The 13,904-nt window shown below is 53.3% G+C and overlaps 1 protein-coding gene across 4 annotated transcripts in view; it reads left to right on the top strand.

Annotated features, from left to right (window-relative positions):
- The window catches only part of TLN1 (talin 1), a 31,682-nt gene that overhangs the window by 15,966 nt on the left and 1,812 nt on the right, over positions 1-13,904 (top strand). For all 4 annotated transcript variants that reach the window (XM_086683467.1, XM_086683468.1, XM_086683464.1 and 1 more), the window contains 31 exons: positions 17-145; positions 324-440; positions 528-641; positions 833-967; positions 1,120-1,248; positions 1,793-1,895; positions 2,019-2,227; positions 2,589-2,708; positions 2,916-3,113; positions 3,310-3,449; positions 3,632-3,725; positions 3,828-3,917; positions 4,027-4,149; positions 5,309-5,452; positions 5,927-6,088; positions 6,323-6,463; positions 6,557-6,738; positions 6,930-7,062; positions 7,269-7,370; positions 7,460-7,630; positions 7,722-7,871; positions 7,981-8,082; positions 8,159-8,278; positions 9,132-9,278; positions 9,452-9,618; positions 9,733-9,916; positions 10,007-10,132; positions 10,228-10,344; positions 12,681-12,866; positions 12,995-13,102; positions 13,629-13,734. In XM_086683467.1, coding sequence (XP_086539593.1) covers positions 17-145; positions 324-440; positions 528-641; positions 833-967; positions 1,120-1,248; positions 1,793-1,895; positions 2,019-2,227; positions 2,589-2,708; positions 2,916-3,113; positions 3,310-3,449; positions 3,632-3,725; positions 3,828-3,917; positions 4,027-4,149; positions 5,309-5,452; positions 5,927-6,088; positions 6,323-6,463; positions 6,557-6,738; positions 6,930-7,062; positions 7,269-7,370; positions 7,460-7,630; positions 7,722-7,871; positions 7,981-8,082; positions 8,159-8,278; positions 9,132-9,278; positions 9,452-9,618; positions 9,733-9,916; positions 10,007-10,132; positions 10,228-10,344; positions 12,681-12,866; positions 12,995-13,102; positions 13,629-13,734 — 4,249 coding nt within the window. The remainder of the gene's footprint in view (positions 1-16; positions 146-323; positions 441-527; positions 642-832; positions 968-1,119; positions 1,249-1,792; positions 1,896-2,018; positions 2,228-2,588; positions 2,709-2,915; positions 3,114-3,309; positions 3,450-3,631; positions 3,726-3,827; positions 3,918-4,026; positions 4,150-5,308; positions 5,453-5,926; positions 6,089-6,322; positions 6,464-6,556; positions 6,739-6,929; positions 7,063-7,268; positions 7,371-7,459; positions 7,631-7,721; positions 7,872-7,980; positions 8,083-8,158; positions 8,279-9,131; positions 9,279-9,451; positions 9,619-9,732; positions 9,917-10,006; positions 10,133-10,227; positions 10,345-12,680; positions 12,867-12,994; positions 13,103-13,628; positions 13,735-13,904) is intronic.

Genomic DNA, 13,904 nt, shown 5'->3' with positions numbered 1-13,904 from the left:
TCTCCACTTCTCTCAGGGAGCAGCCGCTCACCCTGACAGTGAGGAGCAGCAGCAGCGGCTGCGGGAGGCGGCTGAGGGTCTGCGCATGGCCACCAACGCGGCTGCGCAGAATGCCATCAAGAAGAAGCTGGTGCAGCGCCTGGAGGTGAAGCTAGGAAATAACCCAGGAGCGGGAGTGTGGGTGCTGTGGGAGGAATGAAACCGGGAGGGTTGTGCAGAGAGAGACTCTGTCACTGTTTCCTTGTGGGATAGTGTGGCCAAGGTGAGCCAGGGACTGGGCAGGGGAGCGCCTGGGGCTTGTCCTAACTACTCTGTCCTCACAGCACGCAGCCAAACAGGCTGCAGCCTCAGCTACACAGACTATTGCGGCAGCCCAGCATGCAGCCTCCACCCCCAAGGCCTCTGCTGGCCCCCAGCCTGTGCTGGTGCAGAGCTGCAAGGTGAGACTTGGTGGGAGGAGATGTGGGACGAGTGGGACTTTCCCCCAGTCTATGGGGAGGTGGCTCTCATGACATTTTCACCCACAGGCTGTGGCAGAACAGATTCCACTGCTGGTGCAGGGCGTCCGAGGGAGCCAAGCTCAGCCCGACAGTCCCAGTGCTCAGCTGGCCCTCATTGCTGCAAGCCAGAGCTTCCTGCAGGCAAGGCACCCTCTCCCCACCTCTCAGACGAGACCCTTCCCACCCTTCTAAATCCCCTAGATCACCCACAGTTTGAAGCTCTACCAGTAGCCTCCTTCCCAGACTGAGCTGCGGCACTCAGTGTCCAAACCATCTTTAGTCCCTGTACCCAAGCAAATGGTACATTCATCTGCCCACCTGTTCCTCAACAGCCAGGTGGGAAGATGGTGGCCGCTGCAAAGGCCTCAGTGCCAACAATTCAGGACCAGGCTTCGGCCATGCAGCTGAGTCAGTGTGCTAAAAACCTTGGCACTGCATTGGCTGAACTTCGGACCGCTGCCCAGAAGGTAAGGGAGCTGGCCATCTTTGGAAAATGAGGGTGGAGTTCTGGGATGATGGGGAGTCTGCAGAATAACCTAAAACAGGGATAATTGTATAACATGGGACATTAGTGGAACACAGCAGTACCTCTTGTACCCAGACTTCCTTGTTATTGTAGGCTCAGGAAGCATGTGGGCCTTTGGAGATGGATTCTGCACTGAGTGTGGTACAGAATCTAGAGAGAGATCTGCAGGAAGTGAAGGCAGCAGCTCGAGATGGCAAACTTAAACCCTTACCTGGGGAGACCGTAAGTATTCTTAAGACCTTTTTTTTTTTTCAATGTTTGTTTATTTTTGAGAGCGAGAGTGCAAGCAGGGAAGGGCAGAGAGAGAGGCAGACACAGAATCCAAAGTAGACTCCAGGCTCTGAGCTGTCAGCACGGAGCCTGATGCAGGGCTCAAACCCATGAACCATAAGATCATGACCTGAGCCAAAGTCAATGCTTCACCGACTAAGCCACCCAGGTGCCCCTAAGATCTCATTCTTTGTTTGTTTGTTTGTTTTGTTTTTATATTATTTTTGGGAGAGCGCAAGCGGGATAGGGGCAGAGAGAGGGGGACAGAGGATCTGAAGCAGGCTCTGCGCTGAGCCAAAGTTGGACGCTCAACCAACTGAGCCACCCAGATGCCCCCCTTAAGACCTCGTTCTTAATCAGACTCTGAGGTTTTCTTTTCTGCCTGCACCCCGGAGCTGCCCAAAACCTTCATTAAACTGCCAGCTGACCTCAACTAGTTTCTTAAGTTCCCTTTTCCTGGTTCCTTCTGCACCTGAGTCTCCTGCTTCTTCCCTAGATGGAGAAATGTGCCCAGGACCTGGGAAACAGCACCAAAGCTGTGAGCTCTGCCATTGCCCAGCTGCTGGGGGAGGTTGCCCAGGGCAATGAGAATTATGCAGGTATGTGGGCAGGGCTGGGAATGGAGCTGGGAGCAGGAGCTGAACGAGGGATAGAGCTGATGGAGAAAGCCACTGGAACCAGGGCCTGGCAGTGAAAGCCCCTTTTCCCTTCTGTCTCCCCAGGGATTGCAGCTAGGGAAGTGGCAGGTGGGCTGCGGTCACTGGCCCAGGCTGCTAGGGGTGTAGCTGCCCTGACATCGGATCCTGCAGTGCAAGCTATCGTGCTTGACACAGCCAGCGATGTTCTGGATAAGGCCAGCAGCCTCATTGAGGAAGCAAAGAAGGCAGCTGGCCATCCAGGGGACCCTGAGAGCCAGCAACGGCTTGCCCAGGTCAGGTTTGGGAAACAGACCGCTTCCCCGTACGGCCCACCCTGACTGGAACAGAGTCTCAGCCAACACTGACAGACACCTTCTCAGGTCTGCTCTTGACAGCTCTTGTCTGGATTCCACCCTTTCCCTCATTCCTAGTAGAAGTGTCTCAACCTGCAGCAGGGTTTAGCTGAACGCCAAGCGTGGGGCAGTTTGGTCACTATCACTTGAAACTCTAACTTCAGCCCCTTCAGCTACACACGCCCTTTCCTCCTCACTTTTAGGGGCAGTAGAGCGCTTATTTCCCAGGTCCCATGAGTGGAGGAGGTGCTCTCCCAAATGGTTTCTTTTTTGGCAACACCCGTCTCCTTTTCTACCTCAGGTGGCTAAAGCAGTGACTCAGGCCCTGAACCGCTGTGTCAGCTGCCTGCCTGGCCAGCGAGATGTGGACAATGCCCTGCGAGCGGTGGGAGATGCCAGCAAGCGACTCCTGAGTGACTCGGTAGGAAGACCAGGGGTGTGGGGGGCACGTAAGAGCTGAAGACTCCAAGCTTCTCTCCACGTCTAGACCTCTCCTTGACCTTGACTTCCCAGTTTTACCCCCTTTTGTTACTCCCAGGCTCAGTGCCCACCTCCCAGCACTCCTTGACTAGACTCTCCCTCACATCGTCCCCCATGCTGGCTTCTGACTTTCTTTCTGACCCCGCAGCTTCCCCCCAGCACTGGGACGTTTCAGGAAGCTCAGAGCCGGCTGAATGACGCTGCTGCTGGGCTGAATCAGGCAGCCACAGAACTAGTGCAGGCTTCTCGGGGAACCCCTCAGGACCTGGCCCGAGCCTCAGGTCGATTTGGACAGGACTTCAGCACCTTCCTGGAAGCTGGTGTGGAGATGGCGGGACAGGCACCGGTATGCAAAGGCACGGGGTCTGTTTCAGGGGTTAGACAAGAGGTGCCTGTGTGACTGCATGGTCCTAACCTCTGCCTGGCTCCCCCCACCCCCCACCCCCCTCTAGCACTATTTGAGTGTCTAGGACACAGAGCCTTTTAGAGACAGATAAGAAAGGACTGACTGGACAACATGTTGACCTTTTCGCCTTCAACAGAGCCAGGAGGACCGGGCCCAGATCGTGTCCAACTTGAAGGGCATCTCTATGTCTTCAAGCAAACTTCTTCTGGCTGCCAAGGCCCTATCCACAGACCCTGCTTCCCCCAACCTCAAGAGTCAGCTGGCTGCAGCTGCCCGGTAAGTAGGAGCTGGGAAGCCCAGCCCTGGAATGTTGAAGAGACTGGGGACAGGACATGTCATGAGAAGTCCCAGCTTAGGAATGGTTACAGATGAAAGAGAAATAGCTAAAGACTTTCTATGCGTATAGGACCCAAGAACAATGACCTGTGCATGCATTCACTCAACTCTGTTCCTCCCAGGGCGGTGACCGACAGCATCAACCAGCTCATCACCATGTGTACCCAGCAGGCGCCAGGCCAGAAAGAGTGTGACAATGCCCTGCGGGAATTGGAGGTGGGTGCTTGGCAGGCTAAGTGCTGTGAGGTTAAGGAAGGTACTCTGGGTTTGGGGGTCAAAAAGGTGTCTTGAACCTTACTTTGTCCTCCCCCTATACAGACAGTCCGAGAACTCCTGGAGAACCCAGTCCAGCCCATCAATGACCTGTCCTACTTTGGCTGCCTCGACAGTGTAATGGAGAACTCAAAGGTAAGTGTGGCAAGGAACCCGGAGGGCAGAGGACAGGAAGATGGAACTAGGGACTCCTCTACCCCTCTGAGGACAGGAACTGGCTCTCCTGAAACCCTCTGTTTCTTAGGTACTGGGCGAGGCCATGACGGGCATCTCCCAAAACGCCAAGAATGGAAACCTGCCGGAGTTTGGGGAAGCCATTGCCACGGCGTCCAAAGCCCTCTGTGGCTTCACCGAGGCGGCTGCTCAGGTTATTCCCCTGCGACGGTCCCTGCAATACCTCTGCTTTCTCTACCCCACCTCCTCAACAGCCGGGCACTTGAGTAGATAATCAAGAAGTTACGTTTGCAAAACCAACTCTGTGGAAACTAGTTCTTTCCCCTTCTGAGTGGGGGTGTTTGTCAGCAATCATAGAATACCAACAGTTCCGGCTGCTGTCACCCCTGAGCCCCTGATACCTTGGGTTATGATTATACTATCTAATGAGGGGGCCTTTTCCAGCCCTGGCTTTCTTGGTATATGCTAATTACCAAGTGCAAGTCATTTTTCACATAGTTACTACTTTATTAAAACAGTGCCAGTAACTAAATTTCCAGTTATTTGAGTCACCGCTTAACTGTGCCTTTTTATGCAGTTATGAAGTATAAACACAACCCATTAGCTATGAGACTGTTTTGCTTTAGTATATGAAGCCTTAAGAAAAACTGGCTTGAGAGTTCATCTCAGAGTGTTTCTCTGAAAGCCTCAATCTTGCTTCCTCAATCTCCCCTATTGCCCCTTGCCCTGTTCTGTTGGGTGGCCTCTTTTTTATGGTATGAAAAGCATAAAGAGGAAACAGAAGAGCTACTATGTGTTAAACGAAGTATGAATCAAACCTATGATGGTCTTCTAATCGTAAAAATAAATTTGGCAATCGTTATACCAACCCTTCCCTCTTTCCAAATCTCTGAAGCTTGGAAGTGTTATAAATGAAAATGATCCTAACGACCTTCCCAGTATTGGAACTGTTTCAAAGAGACTTTGTGCTCATGCACATGTGTGTGCACGTGGGTGTGGCAGGGTGGCTTTCAAACCTTTTTTTATTTCTACTTAGAGTAAGCAGTACTTTTTTCCTTATGATCCAGCAGATACACATCTCAACAGAAGTTTGATTAAACTCTGTGTGTTTTTTCTTTTTTTTTGCTTTTCGTTTTTTGTTTCTTTTACTTTTTTAACCTTCTGAAACGTTCAAACACATTTAACAAAACAGGAGCGTTTTTTTCTTTTTTATAACGTAATTATTATTTGTGAACACGCTGCCACTCACACAGAACCCTGGATGCCAGACTTGTCCCTACTATCACTGTTTGATCCCACGTGGGGGATATTCTTGATTTCTCACCCCACTCCCAACCCTTCTCTCTCTCCAGGCTGCGTATCTGGTGGGGGTCTCTGATCCCAATAGCCAAGCAGGGCAGCAAGGACTGGTGGAGCCCACACAGTTCGCCCGTGCAAACCAGGCGATTCAGATGGCCTGTCAGAGTTTGGGGGAGCCTGGCTGTACACAGGCCCAGGTAACTTAAGGGAACAGGTGCTGTGAGCGAGCCTGGGAGAGGGTGGCGGGCCAGGATGGACTGGCCCCATGAAGAGAGAGGGAGAGGTGAGATGTGGGGAAGTAGAGGCTGGAGACGCATCTGTGACCTTCCACACACAGCTTCTCTGTGGGTGATTGTCTTCTCCTGCCGTGTTTCTTGTCACTCTTAGTTACTGCTAAGTTCACAACTCCTCTGTAGAAGTTTGAATCCACTCTCCTACTTACCCTGTTACGGGTTCTCCATCAGTGTGTCTGTCTCTCATTTCCCCTGCCCCATACCGTTCACCTTCGGGTATCTGTCTCCCACATCTTCCCTTTTCAGGTCACTCTGTCCTTCCTAATTAGACTTCCAAAGGTACCGCTTTCCATCCCCAAGCCTGCAGGGGCTCTCGCCTGGGTGTGGAGACTTCCTTCCTGCCCTCATCGTGGCTCTTCCACGTGTCTGTCTCCTCAGGTGCTCTCTGCAGCCACCATTGTGGCCAAACACACCTCTGCACTGTGTAACAGCTGCCGCCTGGCTTCTGCTCGCACCGCCAATCCTACCGCCAAGCGCCAGTTTGTACAGTCGGCCAAGGAGGTGGCCAACAGCACAGCCAATCTCGTGAAGACTATCAAGGTTGTCAGTGTTTGAAATTCCCAGCCTCCCTCTGACCTGTCCAGTCTTCTCTCCCCTGGTTCCCCCATCAGTCCCTGAAGCCTTCTACCAAATCCCATCTGCCTGAGCCCAAGCCCTATCCTGTCCATACTGCTCATCACCAGCCTCTCCTCACCTCTGGCCCAGGAGAGGAGAGCCACGCATCACTTTCTTTGCCTACAGTCAGTCCTGAGGGCCTGTCACTTCCACTTCCAGGCGCTTGATGGAGCTTTCACAGAGGAGAACCGTGCCCAGTGCCGAGCAGCAACAGCCCCTCTGCTGGAGGCTGTGGACAATCTGAGTGCCTTTGCATCCAACCCGGAGTTCTCCAGCATTCCTGCCCAGATCAGCCCCGAGGTGAGGCGGTGTGAAGACAAAACCGATGCACCGGCTGCCCCCTCGTCTTTGCAGGAGTCTTGAGACTCACCCCCCTGCCTCTTCTCTCCCCAGGGCCGGGCTGCCATGGAGCCCATCGTGATCTCTGCCAAGACAATGTTGGAGAGTGCCGGGGGACTGATCCAGACAGCCCGGGCCCTAGCAGTCAATCCCCGGGACCCCCCGCGCTGGTCAGTGCTGGCTGGCCACTCCCGTACGGTCTCAGACTCCATCAAGAAGCTTATTACAAGCATGAGGTATTGAGTGGGTAGACAGCCAGTGTGACCAGGGAACATACTTGTAGCAGCGTGGGGCGGGGACGAGTAGTGCAATGAGGTGGGATAGTGTTGGAGGGCCCTTGTTGTCCAAGAATCGGGATACGGGGAAAGATAGGCCAGCCTGTTTTAAAGGGATCTTCTTGGTATTGGAGCCTATGATGTATCTATAGGGACAAGGCTCCAGGGCAGCTGGAGTGTGAGACGGCCATTGCAGCTCTGAACAGCTGTCTGCGGGACCTAGACCAGGCTTCCCTCGCTGCGGTCAGCCAACAGCTTGCTCCTCGTGAGGGAATCTCTCAAGAGGTAAGGGGGAACAGGGTTCTACAAAAGGTTGTGTCTGGGAAGAGAGATGGCAAACTCGAGAGGATGGGGGGTCCAGGTGTGTGCCTCACAGAGACATCAAGGGTATGGGAGGAACATTCCAAGGGGACTCCGTCAGTTCGGTACGGAAGGAAGGGGAGGGTCCTGTTCCAGCTCACAGTTAGGGCTAACGTTCACTTCCTCGCCAGGCCTTGCACACTCAGATGCTCACTGCAGTGCAAGAGATCTCCCACCTTATTGAACCGCTGGCCAGTGCCGCACGGGCTGAAGCCTCCCAGCTGGGACACAAGGTACCTGGGAAGACATGCGGGTAGTCCCAAGGTAGGGCAAGCGAGGGTTCCTGGCCCAGCTGACCTTCCATTCGAACCCCTTGCCACAGGTATCCCAGATGGCCCAATACTTTGAGCCGCTCACTCTGGCTGCAGTGGGTGCCGCCTCCAAGACCCTGAGCCACCCACAGCAGATGGCACTCCTGGACCAGACTAAAACCTTGGCAGAGTCTGCCTTACAGTTGCTGTACACAGCCAAGGAGGCTGGCGGGAACCCCAAGGTACCGAGGGCGGGAGGGAGGGTCTGCTAGTAAGAGGTCAGTGAAGCAGGAACAACAGAGCCCGCCTCCACTCACTCACTCTGTCCCACAGCAAGCAGCTCACACCCAGGAAGCCCTGGAGGAGGCTGTGCAGATGATGACAGAGGCCGTAGAGGACCTGACAACGACCCTCAACGAGGCAGCCAGTGCTGCTGGGGTTGTTGGCGGCATGGTGGACTCCATCACTCAGGCCATCAACCAGGTTAGAGTCTTGGGGTGCCTGTGGTCAGTGGCTACCCTGGGCTAGGGTCCCCGAGCACTGTGTCAGACACTCTGATAATCTTCCTACTTCCCCCATCTTCCCCCCTCAGCTAGATGAAGGACCAATGGGTGAACCAGAAGGTTCCTTCGTGGATTACCAGACAACTATGGTGCGGACAGCCAAGGCCATTGCTGTCACCGTTCAAGAGATGGTGAGTTTGGAAGAGTATAAGATTACCCCCGGAGAGCTCAGTTTGGAAATAACTTTACTTCTTCTGTTATCATCAGGTAACTAAATCAAACACCAGCCCTGAGGAGCTGGGCCCTCTTGCTAACCAGCTGACCAGTGACTACGGCCGTCTGGCCTCACAGGCCAAGCCTGCAGCTGTGGCTGCTGAGAATGAAGAGGTAAATACGGGGGCAGCTGCCGTGAATATCTTCCCCCAGGCCCTCACAGAAAGTCACAGTGGCGTGCCCCTTGTCCCCATCATGTCAGCCTCTAGGGCTGTCCCACCTTTACTCTGTCTAGTCTTCTATAGAAAAGGGAACACACGCTCAGGACCACTCCACTAAAGAGTGATCAGGGGCGCCTTGGTGGCTCAGTCAGTAAGCATACGACTCTTGATCTTAGGGTCATGATTTCAAGCCCTGCGTTGGGCGTGGAGCCTACTTAATTAAAAAAAAGAAAAAAGTGATCAGGGCTGTGTAGGGACAGGATCAAAGTCACAGGGATAAAGGAGATAGCCCACGATCTAGAGATTTCCTGGTCTGCCGCCATTGCCTCTGTCGACACTCCTGCTGTCCTGCAGGTCTATAATCTCTTCTTAGTTCCTCCTTGTTGCAGACCCATGAAGCTCTTCCTTCCCTAAGCTCCTGGCTTTCCAAGAAAGCAAGTAATTGGATCTTAGCATGACACACTTAATCCCCAACCCCAAACCCCTCCCTTACCACATATGGCCAAATTGTAGTCCCTGGCCCTCTGATTCACATCCCCCAGCATAAAGGGCTTCTCCTCCACCTCCTCACTTTGCTTCACATAATCCTCACCAGTTGGTGCCTACATGCTATTATTTTCCATGTGTAGGAGGTGGCCTCCCGCCTGAAGGACATGAAACAGGGAATCTGCACGCTGGGCACTTGTTCTCACCACCCTTTAGTCTACGATGCATGTTTTGTTAGGTCCTTAGTGACTCCTCCAAGCACAGTTGGGGGCACCGTGAGTGTCTTGTAAAATCCATGTCCCTTTCCTATCTGCTCACAGATAGGCGCCCACATCAAGCACCGGGTGCAGGAGCTGGGGCACGGCTGTGCTGCTTTGGTCACCAAGGCAGGCGCCCTACAGTGCAGCCCCAGTGATGCCTACACCAAGAAGGAGCTCATAGAGTGTGCCCGGAGAGTCTCCGAGAAGGTGACGGTGCTCATCCCCATGGACTGGGGGGCTGGCTCCCCCTCCCTGTAGCCTCCCTTCCCATCCTCCTCCAACCTTCCCAGCCCTCTCCTCCGTACCTTTTCCCAGGCACCAGTGACCTTTCCCTTCCACGAGGCACTGACCAGAGTCTCCATGTGACTTTCCTCCCCCAGGTCTCCCATGTGCTGGCTGCACTCCAGGCCGGGAACCGTGGCACCCAGGCCTGCATCACAGCAGCCAGTGCTGTGTCCGGCATCATCGCCGACCTCGACACCACCATCATGTTCGCTACCGCCGGTACCCTCAATCGCGAGGGTGCTGAAACTTTCGCAGACCACCGGTGAGGAGGGAACTGGGCCTCACAGAGGCAAGCGGGGGAGTCGGGGGGAGCAGAAGAGGCTGGAGGGGTTGGAGGAGGACTGAGAAGGGCTGACTGGGCTGGGCCCTCCCTCAGGGAAGGCATTCTGAAGACTGCAAAGGTGCTGGTGGAAGACACCAAGGTCCTGGTGCAGAATGCAGCTGGGAGCCAGGAGAAGTTAGCACAGGCTGCCCAGTCCTCCGTGGCCACCATCACCCGCCTTGCTGATGTGGTCAAGCTGGGCGCAGCCAGCCTGGGAGCTGAGGACCCTGAGACACAGGTATCCATTTGACACCCCTAATTCTGGCCAGAAACACTGCCTGTTCCCCCTTTCCCTCCCACAGACCAGAGCCTCTGCTCTCCCACGCAGGTAGTGCTGATCAACGCAGTGAAAGATGTGGCCAAAGCCCTGGGAGACCTCATCAGCGCAACAAAGGCTGCAGCTGGCAAAGTTGGGGATGACCCTGCTGTGTGGCAGCTCAAGAACTCTGCCAAGGTTGGAGGGAATGAGAGAGGGAATGAGGGGCCAATCGGTGCACTTTCTCCTGTTCCTTAAAACGCCCTCCTCTCCACCTCCTCTGATGCCCCCAGGTGATGGTAACCAATGTGACATCATTGCTCAAGACTGTGAAAGCCGTGGAAGATGAAGCCACCAAAGGCACACGAGCCCTGGAGGCAACCACAGAACACATACGGCAGGAGCTGGCGGTGAGCAAGGGTCTGGAGCACTGGGGACTTGGGTTAGAGAGGGATCGAGACAGATTGTGAATCTGTATTTCACATATATTCACGGACAGAAATGTAAAGAGTCGCACTCATTGTCCGCGCTCACTGCCAGACTTCCTAAGTGAGCTGCACTGGTGTCTTTCCCTCCCCCACCTACTTAGTCCTCAGCATTTCACAACTGCCTTCCCTCACCCTCCCACTTTCCCCAGTCACCAGTGCCCCTTAGCTGCCACATTCAGTGCCCTCTTCTTGGCCTTCATCTTCTTCAAACATTTCCAAAACATTTGAGTTTGTTAACAAGCCTCTCTGGAATCTTTCTTCCTTTGGCCCTCCTGACACTGGCTTTGCTCTTGCTTCTCCAGCATCTCTTCTGTAGTCATCATCAAACCACCTTCAACCTAGTAAACGTGGAGGCCGGCCCAAAATGGTGCAAATCGCCTGATTTCCCTGTCCTCTTCTTTGGCAAGTTTAACCACTTTCACGATCGTTCTCTGGCAAGCTGACTTCACCTCTGAGTTTAGTTGTTCTCAACTGCCTGTCTGACATCACCACCAAGAGGCCATGCCACCCAGCTTCTGGCCCCCAAGCGACTTCCTCTTCCCATGGTAGCAGCCTCCATCACCTGTGACTTCCCTGTCTTCTTCACCAAATCCCGGCCACTGCAAGTCCTCCCAACCACCCTCCCTTCTCTTCTTTCACCCCTCCTCTCTCTGCCCCGTCAGCACCCTGGTTGGGATCTTCATCCACTCTCCTCCACTTTGATTGCTGTGTTAGTTTTCTGCCTCATCCTCCCCTCTCCCTTCAATCTCTTGTCACTCTCGTCTCCTTCTCCTCTTTCTCATTTCCGAATTCACCTTTCTGACCCTCTCCTTGGAGAGGAAAGTTAACTGAAATTCTTAATTTTCTGCCTCCCAAACCTTATCTTTCACTTATCTTTCCTATCTTGGTTAAGTGGCACCTTTTAATAACTCAGCCTCTAAAGCCAGGAACGCAGCTGTAATGTTGTTCTCTCGTTCCCACATCTGAGCGCATCAGCAAGACCTGTCAGTGCTCCCTCCACGCGGATCTCATGTTCTCTCTTCTCCATCACTACCACCTCCAGATCATCCCCAGTCCTTCCATGCTTCTGTGTATTTGTGCGCTAGCCTCCATCTGTTCTCCCTGCCCCGACACTCACCCCTCTGATGCATTCTCTGTACACTGTAGCCGAATACACTTTTGAAAATATAAATTAGATTGTGTCACTTTGCTTAGAACCCTTTAGTGACTGCCCTGCCATCTTTGGTAAAATCCACTCTTGGCCGCCACTTCCCAGGCCCCTGCCAACTTCCCTAGTCTCATTGGTCTTGCTCCTCGCCCTTCCCCAGCCCCAGGCCACTGCACTGTCACTCCTGCTGCTGCAGGCCCTTGCACTTGCTTTGCTTCAGCTTTTTTAACATCTGGCTCCTTCCAGTCCTTCAGGCTGAAGCTTAAAGTCCTCTCTTCTGGGTTGCCTGGCTGGCTCAGTCCATAGAGCATGTGACTCTTGATCTCAGGGTTGTGAATTTGAGCCCCACATTGGGTGTAGAAATTACTTTAAAAAATAAAGTAAAATCTTAAAAAAAAAAAAAAGCCTCTTCCGAGAGAGGCTTCCCTGGCCATCTACCGGAGAAAGGACTTCACTTTTGTTTCTCAGCACAGCATCCTCTTTACTTCCTTCACAGCCCAGTTCAGTCTCTAGTTTTTCTGTGTGTTTACCTATTTATTGTCTGTGTTCAAAACTATAGGGTAAACTCCATGAGAACAAGGACTTTGTCTCCTTTATTCCCCCACTGCATTCCTAGCACGTCACACAGAATCTACCACTAGCCGATTTTTAATAATTTGCTGGATGAACACATACATCAAAATATTTTTGATTTTTATATGTTATGTAAAAGTCCAAGTTCCTTGGTCTGATAGTCAAGGCCCCAAAAACCTTTTCTTCACCATCCCTGTAATTCTAGAACATTTTTTGGTACTCTCTCACTTGACATTCTGGTTATTCATGCCCCCGTTTACCTAAAATGCCTTCCTGTTATCATGTCTTTTAAGATGCAGCCCCTTGCCCCCACTCTGCCACTCACCCCCTCAAGGCTTCTCTGTAGTTGAGGAATAAAAACCCAGCTCAAATAACCCAGCTGTGATGTGTGAATGTCTCCAAGGACCTGACCTACGTACTCATTGAATGTCTGTTCTTGAACACCTTGATGAATGAACCAGATTATACAAGTAGAGTGCTATGCTGTCTTATGGTCTCACACACTGTACAATTTTTCTTTTTGTCTTATCTGCAACAGGTCTTCTGTTCTCCAGAGCCACCTGCCAAGACCTCTACCCCAGAAGATTTCATTCGCATGACCAAGGGTATCACTATGGCAACAGCCAAGGCTGTTGCCGCTGGCAACTCCTGTCGCCAGGAGGATGTCATTGCCACAGCTAATCTGAGTCGGCGTGCTATCGCAGATATGCTTCGGGCTTGCAAGGTAAAAACCCTGATAGGCAGAAGCCTGAGGACGGCGCAGCAGCTTTGGGGCAAAACACGGGAGGGGCGAAACTGCAGGGGCTTGGGCCTGGAACTCTTTGGGATCCTAAAGCTAACTGTATGGGATAGGAAGCAGCTTACCACCCAGAAGTGGCCCCTGATGTGCGACTTCGAGCCCTGCACTATGGCCGGGAGTGTGCCAATGGCTACCTGGAGCTGCTGGACCACGTGCTGCTGGTAAGGAAAGCAGGTGTTGTCTGCTCCTCACACCGGCCTCCCTGAGTACACAGTCCCCTCCCGTGTGCCTCAGTCCCAGCTCTCGATTCTTTTGTTCAAATCTCCTTCCCACTCCACCTTCTCTTTCCCAAATCTGTTCTGATTTCCAAGTCTCCCTTCCACTGGGGCCCCATCATTCTTAGCATCTTTGGTTTTCCCACTTACCTCTTCCTCTTGGTTTTTCTTATCTCTTCTCTTCCCACCCAACCTCCCCCTTCTCTACCTTCATCGTCTCTTTCTTCTCATTTCATCATTCTCCTTGCTCCTTGTCAGCCGGTGAGTGACACATAGCCCCTGTCTTCACCCTGTGTACAGTGTGATGCCCAGGGTGCACCTGCCCAGGGGGCATGGTGTTTGAGGGCTGTGGTGTGGAGGGGTCTAGGGATGGGGTGGGGGGTCACGGTCTGCCCTGTTTCTTACCTCTGGTAGGAGCTCAGATCTGATGCTTTCTGCTCCCTGCCCGCCCCCAACCCCCCCCCCCCCCCAGACCCTGCAGAAGCCAAGCCCAGAACTGAAGCAGCAATTGACGGGACACTCAAAGCGTGTGGCGGGTTCAGTCACTGAGCTCATCCAGGCTGCTGAGGCCATGAAGGGTGAGAGGTGACCAGGGACAGGGAGGGAAGGGAAACCTTTGTTATGGGGAGATCTCTGCTTCCTGGTTGGGCTGCTCTGAGTTGGCCGCTGCCCACAGTCCCCACAGGTGCCAGGGGCCAGTGATACTAACCATGCTGCCCAGTGCTCCTGACATCCCTGCTCTGCCTTG

This window comes from Puma concolor, chromosome D4 (genome assembly GCF_028749965.1).
Source record: "Puma concolor isolate L17-30 chromosome D4, mPumCon1.1.hap2, whole genome shotgun sequence".
Taxonomy (NCBI): Eukaryota; Metazoa; Chordata; class Mammalia; order Carnivora; family Felidae; genus Puma; species Puma concolor.
The sequence above is the reverse complement of the archived record's forward strand: the minus strand, read 5'-3'. Positions and strand labels throughout refer to the sequence as shown.